Genomic DNA, 8,611 nt, shown 5'->3' on the forward strand with positions numbered 1-8,611 from the left:
ACCAAAAGAAACAACAGCAAGCTTTTACCAAGAAGCATTCGAGGAATCATTGTTGGAAAGTCTGGATACGGAAAAACAACGTCGCTGCTCAATTTACTGCTCAGACCTGGATGGCTCGATTATAACCGCTTGCAAGTGTTTGGAAAATCCCTTTTCCAACCCGAATACAAAATACTCAAAAGATCCTTCGAAAATAAACTTCCTAAAAAGGATATTGTTGATTTGTTAATGGATGATGTACAAGACGAAATGGAAAAATTGAATTTAATCCATTAAGATGTTATTAACGATCTTTCAAAAAAATATTCCGACAATGATGATATGGAGTGTCATTTCTTTGAAACTGCTGACGATGTACCTGAACCTGAATCCTTAGACTCGACCAAAAACAATTTGATGATCTTTGACGATTTGCAATTGACCAATCAAAACAAGTGCGAAAAATATTACATCCGAGGAAGACACTCTAACGTCGACTGCTTTTATCTCGCTCGAAACTATTTCGAGATTCCAAGACATACCATCCGAGAAAATGCCAACTTTATTTACCTCTTTAAACAAGACCAAAAAAGCGTTAATCACATTTATCAAGATCATGTTTCGTGCGATATGAAAATAGAAGAATTTAAAACCTTTTGCAATCATTGCTGGAATGAACCTCACGGATTTGCCGTCATCGATCTCTCTTCTAAAAAGAACGAGGGAAAGTACCGAAGCGGATTTGATGATTTTTTATTTTTCTAAAACAATTTAAAAAATAATTCTTATTTAAAAAATGTCAGGTATAATCATCGATGTAGATGGAAAATCAAGTGTTATCACCACTGATTTTTTGGATAAAATCGTTTTTGACAAAGGAAAAAGTTATGAAATGGCTTTTCTCGGTCTTGAGACTTACAACAGCATTCCAAATGTAAGCAGTAAAAACAATTCTTTCAAATACGGCATGAACAATGGAGCTCATTGGGAGAACATTATAATTCCATCAGGAAGCTATGACATTAAAGACATCAATGAGTATTTGCAAAAGTCTATTTTAAACACAATAAACAGCTCAACGTGGAAGTTATATTATTGCAAATAAAATTAATTACTCTCCAAACAACCTTCAAATTGGAATCAATCTTAATACTTTAAAATCAACCATTAAACTTGGTTTGAATTATTTGATTGACTTTAACGTGGAGAATAGCATCTCTTCAGTTTTAGGGTTTACTAAAAGAAAATTAAATTCCAATTCCGAATACGAGTCGGATCATATCGTTAGAATTTCAAGCATTAACACCATCAGAATCGTTAACAACGTTATCGGATCATCCTATATTAATGGAACCCAATTAAATTGCATTTACTCGTTTTATCCAAATGTTAGTCCAGGTTTTAAAATCATCGAGAGACCAATGCATTTGATTTATCTTCCTGTTAAACTGTTTGAAATTTCAACAATGGTTACTCGCATCATTGATCAGAATGGAGATTTGGTTGATTTTCGTGGAGAGGATATTACAAAACGATATCATATTCGAGAAATGAAATAAATAATTTTTAATACATAAAAAATGAGCAATTATCAAAATATTAAAATAAATATCTCGCAGAGCCAATCTGATAAAATTAAAAAAGCCATTCAAGACAAAACCGATACTAGCATTAAGCTTTCTCATCAAGACTTGAACGGTAAAAATGTTCTAGCTATCACTAATGTGCAATTGAACAAAATTAAAAAAGCGTATGAAACTGGTAAAGGAGTCACTCTTAAATTGAGCAAAAGACAAATTGCATACAACTCGAAAATAGAAGGAGGTTTCATCGGAGCTCTTTTACCGTTACTAGGTATGATAGGCAGCACTCTTGCCACAAAAGTAGTCCCTGCTCTAGCCACTGGATTGTTAGCAGGTGTAGGTTCTTCTGCTGGTTCTGCCATGGTGGATGGAATCGCTGGGCGAGGTCTTTTTTACCTGAGCAAAAATGGAAAAGGAATGAAGATAAAAACTTTAGGTGGAGATGGATTGTTTATCACCCCATGGACTAAAAATGTTCACGGTGATGGACTCTTCATTAAAACTGGAAAAGGTTATCAATCTGTTGGAGCTGGATTATTACTCGGTCCAAACTCACCCTTTTCAAGCATTCCTTTTTTAGGTGCTATTCTATGAAAATCGCTTGTTAAAAAATTCGGATAAACTTTTTAAGAAATTAAAAAAATTATCGACTTTCAATGGATTGACGTAGAAGGAATTGTTTTACCTAATAAAGCTTTGACTAACTTTCAGTTGATAAAGGCTGCTAAACAGTTAAAATTAAAAAACTTTCAAGGTGTGTTTGTTAGGGATGAGTTACCAAAAAAGACAAGAAAAAAAGAATGTGGAATTGTCAACACAGGAGATTCTAGCACAGATGGATTTCATTGGGTCTGTTGGTATAAAGACGGGGATAAAAAGTATAGTTTTGACTCTTATGCTCAGCCTCCTCTTGTAGAGCTGGTCGACTACTTGAAAAGCCCGGTTTATTATAACAGTGTAAGAGTGCAATTTGGTAACACTTCTTATTGTGGCCATTTGTGTCTTTACGTCTTGAAAAAATTGAATGAAGGTCTTGACTTTCAAGAAGTTATCAATACCTTGTGGTGACTGCTTAATGACTAAACAAGAAAAACTCACCACCATGAACGTCTTCCGATCACGTCATCACGATGTCTACACCGAAGAAATCAACAAAGTCGCACTCAGCGCTAACGACGACAAAAGATTCATCTTAGAAGACGGAATTCACACCTTGGCTATCGGACATTACAAAACAAGGCAATAAACCAAGCGAAGAACAGGCATCTTGAAGAACTGGTATAGAAATAACATGATTATTTTTATACTTCTTCTTGATTTTTAAAGACGACTCTTAAGTATTGGTTTTGTCCAAGAACATGATATGAAGTGTTCACCATTTTTTATGCATCCTTAAGTATGGGAAGGGTCAATGCGCCAGAACCGCCTTTTCCCTATATATGGGGACCATATTTGAGGGTTTCTGCAAAAAAGCAATTTGTAGTACACTCGTAAATCTGGAAAGCGAACTCAACTTTAACTTTTTTCATTGATTTTTGATTTTGTTTTATCTATTTACAATGCAAGTATTTTTGTATTTTTTTTTAATGTAAAAAAAAATACAACATTTTCCTGGACTTCTGCTATAAAATCAGGGAATATGCTGAACATTGTTTTTTTTATGGATTCTAGAGATAAGCAGTTGAAAAATTCCACTAAGCCAAGAAAGATAGATAAAATGAATGTAAAAAATATATTTTTGCAGCATAAAAATCTTTCAGAATTAAAAAAATTTTATGAAAAACATAAAAGGTAAAAAAAATTGCGATCGAAAATATAATTTAATAGAATAAAGCGTTTAGTGAGTAAATTGCAAGAGGTGCATAGCTAGATATGACAAAATATTTTGCAGTATTGAAAAAAACTCAAACATCTCACAGTGGACCAAAGGGACCGCCAGATTTTATGTCCTGTCAACTTAATGAAACCTTTTTTATATAAGAGTATTTTTCTTATAATATTGAATTGAGCGTTTTTAAAATCTAAACAAAGTGCTAAGGGTCATAAATAGGGCAAAGAGTGAAATTTAGGGACCCAAAGCCCATTTAAGAATTTTGGAGGTCCTTTACAAAAAATAAAACTTAATTTTTTTATTGTTAACTAACTCTTCTTCTGTTAAAGTCAACCACAGATGAGAGGAGTCTTCCTCCATGGTCTTTGTTTTCTTCTTGTCTTTTAGACCTATTCCATGTTGGTTTGAATTTAGAGTGAATTGATTCTCCAGATTGTTCAGCAATTTTAGACAAGCCACAATTGTGGTACTCAACAAAGGGTTACACATGACACAAGAGGATGTGTACTTTCCAACTTACTGAAAGTTTTTTTCGTAGTTTACCACATACTTTACCACATACCTTACCACATACTTTACCACATACTTTACTTGAGTCTCTTTCACACCAAAGACAAGCTTTTTTTGCTGCATGACTTGATATTCCAAAAAACTGCATTAGCACACTTCAAATAAAAGCTGCTGAAAATTTTAGGTTTTGCAAAGTGAGTTTCTCCAATATCAGTCTTAAATTGAGGTTTGATTCTTTCACATCTTCAACTATGGCTAAGATTTGGCAACGCTGTACACCACTATTTAAGTATAAATCTGAAGTAGTATTTTCATTTTCATCAAAAACATTTGCAATAATTTTCATGAAACCACCTCCTCCGTCCATATAAATCTAAACAAAAGCAGATTGGGGGTTTAGATGACGTTGGTTTATCAAATCTAGAACAAAGCTAGAAGTATCTTGAACAAAAGCGAGGTTTTTTGTAATTGTGCCATCAACATTGTCAAGGAAGTTAACCTGAACAATAGCAATAATAACGCAGAAAAAGGTTTTTCTCTTTATCTAATTTAAATAACAAAAGATATATAAATGTTACCTTTTCTACTTGATAAAAATGTGATATGGACTCTTCTAGGTCACTCAGTTTTCCAAAGATGTTGTTCTCTCCTGCAGACTTACTTCCCATTCCTTTCCGAAGAATAGATACCAGCTGGCCTTTTTTATTCAGGGAAAGTTCTAGGATAGTCTGAAGTTCCTTAATCACCTGAAGAGATATTTGTTTCATAGACCTAGGCATAAAATGTATGTAAGTATATATATTGTGAAAGCGGTGGATTTTTTTAAATTTATTTTTTTATTTATTTGATTTAATATCAATAATTGGTGGAAAGGTTAAGGGGAAGGTTTGATGGGATAAGTTAAAGGGAAGGGGAAAAATTCTGGTTAAAAGGAAGGGTTGAGTGTGTTATGATTAGGTAAATGGAGGTTGGGGACAAGGTTGATGGTCTGGGGAGTACTTAGTTAGGAAAGGGCTAGGTTTGTGTTGTAGAAAGGTATATGGAGGTTGGGTACAAGGTTGAGAGTGTGTGGGGAGTTTTATTAAATGTTTTCTATGTACGGTTCCTCAGGTAATATATTACGGCGCGGCTATGGTAAGGTGCGCGGTTAGAGCATCAAACTTTTCAATAACAATATTTAACGCATATAGTAATAATAGTAATAATATTAATAATCAAAATGCAAACAAAAGTACTTACTACTAGTTCTTCTTTTCTTACTTGTTTTTCTTAATAAATATTCTCAAATGTTCTCATCAATATATATTCTCTTAATATTAACTCATGCAAATATCAATAAATCAATACAGATAAAAACGCTTATCTAAAGTTACTTAAATATCTTTTCTTACCAATTCTTCTTATAAGTTTTTCTTTAAAATCTTTATAAATACTTCTCATAAAATTCTCTTTAAATCTTTAAAAATCCTTTTCTCAAAAATTCCTCCTTTTAAATCTCTTAAAAATCTTCTTTTAAATCTCTTTTAAAACTCTTTTCTCATAAAATCTTCTTTTAAATCTCTTTTAAAACTCTTTTCTCATAAAAATTCTCTTTAAATCTCTTTAAATCTTTTTTCTCTTCTTAACTCTTACTTTGCCTTTTTTTCCTCCTCTTAACTCTTACTTTGCCCTTCCTTTCTTTTACTCTTTGAGCTTTTTATAGTTTTCAGTTGTTATACGGTATTGTTACTTGATCATCATTTAATTACATGACAGGCTGAATAAGTTTCCGTGCGTACATCTTTTCTTGGTTGTTGTTATTTTTTACTTTTCTTTTCGCTATATCGTTTATTCATATGACAAATTAAAAAATTCTCTGTGTGTTCGTCTTTTCTGCTGTTATATCCCTAATCTTAACAAAATACAAAAATCAAACAATTTTACTCTAATAGCAGTACTTAATGGTAATAGAAACCAGCCTTTTTTAATTTCCGTTAAGTTTGGTGAGTTATGAAAAAGTTTTTAACAAGACGGCTAATACTACAAGTGTTTAGCATAAATTTTTTAATATTTCAAATTTAAATTAGAGTTACTTTTATTGTTTTTCGGACCTATGTTTTTATACAGTTCTTGATCAGCATAAAATTTTCTATAATAGTTAATTATAAAAAGAGGGTGAAAACTATATTAGTGCCCCATTTTTGCCCTTTTTTGGCCCTTTGCACTTAAAAAGAATTTCAAAAGCCCCTCTTTCTCTAAGTACACTACAAACTCTTATAAAAAAAAAGTTTCAACTAATTGACACGACATAAAACCTGGTGGTCTCTTTGGTCCACAGTGATATGTAATATTTTAAAAATATTAAAAAGATAAAAAATACTGCAGAACCTCTTTGTAAGGTTTAATTTGAATATTTGTGATAGTTTCTTTCCTGTAAACTTTAAACTTGTATATACCTCTGGTGTAATTCATTATCGTTAATTCGAAAAAGTTCAGCTTCATTTTGGCTTTTAATTGAGTATTGTATTTCAGAGTGTTGCTTGTTTAAAATAAGCTGGAGTTGCTCTGCTTCCTAAATTTTCTAAGATCACGACTATCATTAATTTATAATAGAATTGAGTGTTTTGACGGTAAATTCAACGGTTTTGGAGGGAAATTCAAGGTTTTGGCGGGTAATTAAAAAAACTTTAACTTTTAAAAAAGTTAATAAATTATAAAAATGTAACTTTATGGTAAAATGGGATTTTTTATGAGGGTTTATTTAATGAAATATATCTTTTTTATTTAAATGTTTCCTTTCTGTTCAAAGTTATTTTGCCTTACAGGACCGGTCCACTGACTTAGGAATGTCTATAGCCAGTGAAAGGATATCATCACTGAGTTCAGCAAGTAAAACTACCCAAAGGTGTAAAATCTTAGCACATTTGACCAATCCCCACCTGGGGCAAGTAGTGGTCGGAGGAGGCTGAAACTTTGTTCTAGGAATAAACACCCTTAACATGGAGTCCGGGGTGGTCCAAACCTGGCCTAAAACCTTCCCTGGGAAAAATTTGATCTGTGAATAAAATTTAGTGAAGGTTGAACTAAAACTGTGGAAGTTTATAAAGAAAGCACCCACATACAAATATACAAACTTTGAGTTTTATATATTAGATAATTCCGCAGAACTACTAAATAGAGAAAAAGAGCGTACAGCAATGAGCGTATTGAAGATATTTCAGCAAAGACCAGCGTTTTTATTAGTAAATTTTATGTGGAGATTGTATCTACTATTGAACTTTCTATGGATAGTCTATAAACTCCGAACAAATAAGGCCACTGAAACAGAGATTAAGAGAATGCAATTGCACAGTACCTCCAGTACAAAAAATGAAGGCTTAATAATTGGACCATTTAACTCGGTGCAAATAACCAATATCTGTAAATAAATTGGAAATGTCACTGTTTTACTTTACGACCGGTGTTCGGCGTTTCCGTTAACAACGAGTAATAAAGAATAAAAGTCAAACCCTGGTGCCATATAAATTTATGTAAAACGTAATTTGTTTTTTTTGAAAAGTAACTTTAATTGAATAGGAAATCTTGGCGAAGTCTCGAACAGTTGAAAAAACAATGCAAGGTATATATTTGTATATATAAGTATTGCAATTTTTTCTGAAATCTTGTATTTATATGTCTACATATGTAAACTGTTTTAGATTCAATTTGTTTTAAATGAATTATAAAAAAAGTTTGTGTTTTATTTGTTACTTTTTGATATTTATGGAAAAACTAAATGCCTAGTTTTACTCTTTAAAGTAAAAACTTTAATTTTTAACTACTTCTTGGTTACTGGATTCCAACCTTTACGAAGAATTAAACCCAGTGAAAACCGTTTCAGAAAAAATAGAATATCAAAGAGAAATAGCAATTTTATTGTCAGCACTTATTAGTACTATGAGGAGGGAGAACTAAAATAAAAACGACGTTCGATAAATAACATACACAAGACGATTCACCAACTCTTCACGTAAATAAGTGATAAAGCGTTAGAAGAAAAGTTAAATACAGTTAGGAAAAAAGGTAAACACGAAGACAACTAAACGTAAAAGTGTAAGAAGAAAATTTAAATACGTGTTAGAAAAAGACGAAAACATGGAGACGCATAAGCGATAAAGCATAAGAAGAAAAGTTAAATACTACTGGGAAAAAACGTAAACACGGAGACGCAAAGACGATAGAGCGTAAGAAGAAAAGTTAAATAAAATTCTGAAAAGACGTTAACACGATAAACGATAAAGCGTAAGACAAACTAAATACAACTGGGAAAAGAGGTAAATGCGAAGACCTGCCGCATAAATAAAAGATGAATAAATATCGCAACCGAAAAAAACAACCGAAAACTTTAAAAACTCCAAAAAAAAAGATAAAGTTAGGGGGATGAGAGATAGAGGTTAGAGCGACTGATGAGAACGGTCGTCTCTTTAGAAGGAGAGAAGAAGAAAAGAAGACAAAGTTTTTAAAGAGAAATTTTTAAGAAAGTTTTAAGAAGAATTTTAAAAAGAGAGAGAACTTTGTGATAAGAAGAGTACTTTGATGAACAAGCAGCCTTGTAAGCAGTTTAATAAGCAGTTGAGTAAAAGAAGAAAAGAAAAAGATTTTAATATTGATTAATGGAGATATTTGTAATAAAAGAAAATATAAAAGAAAGAGGAGTAATTGATATAAACAGTATTGAACACCGCAAGAA

The 8,611-nt window shown here is 32.0% G+C and overlaps 1 protein-coding gene across 3 annotated transcripts; it reads right to left on the bottom strand.

Moving 5' to 3' along the window:
- Window positions 1-3,130: 3,130 nt before the first annotated feature.
- On the bottom strand, window positions 3,131-8,244 carry LOC149889174 (uncharacterized). Of its 3 annotated transcripts, none has more exons than XM_090086752.1 (2): window positions 4,482-8,244; window positions 3,131-4,276 (listed from the first exon to the last, which is right to left on the bottom strand). In XM_090086752.1, the coding sequence occupies exons 1-2, from the start codon at window positions 4,680-4,682 to the stop codon at window positions 4,061-4,063; spliced, it is 417 nt and encodes a 138-aa protein (XP_089942878.1). In that variant the 5' UTR covers window positions 4,683-8,244; the 3' UTR covers window positions 3,131-4,060. The 3 variants fall into 3 exon arrangements, with proteins under 3 accessions (XP_089942878.1, XP_089942880.1, XP_089942879.1); XM_090086754.1 differs by having other exon boundaries at window positions 3,131-4,402; XM_090086753.1 differs by having other exon boundaries at window positions 3,357-4,276; window positions 4,491-8,244.
- Window positions 8,245-8,611: the final 367 nt, after the last annotated feature.

The sequence above is a fragment of the Hydra viridissima genome, unplaced genomic scaffold (assembly GCF_058129835.1).
Source record: "Hydra viridissima isolate aposymbiotic clone 2 unplaced genomic scaffold, HvirCarnegie_v1 scaffold_5, whole genome shotgun sequence".
Lineage (NCBI taxonomy): Eukaryota > Metazoa > Cnidaria > Hydrozoa > Anthoathecata > Hydridae > Hydra > Hydra viridissima.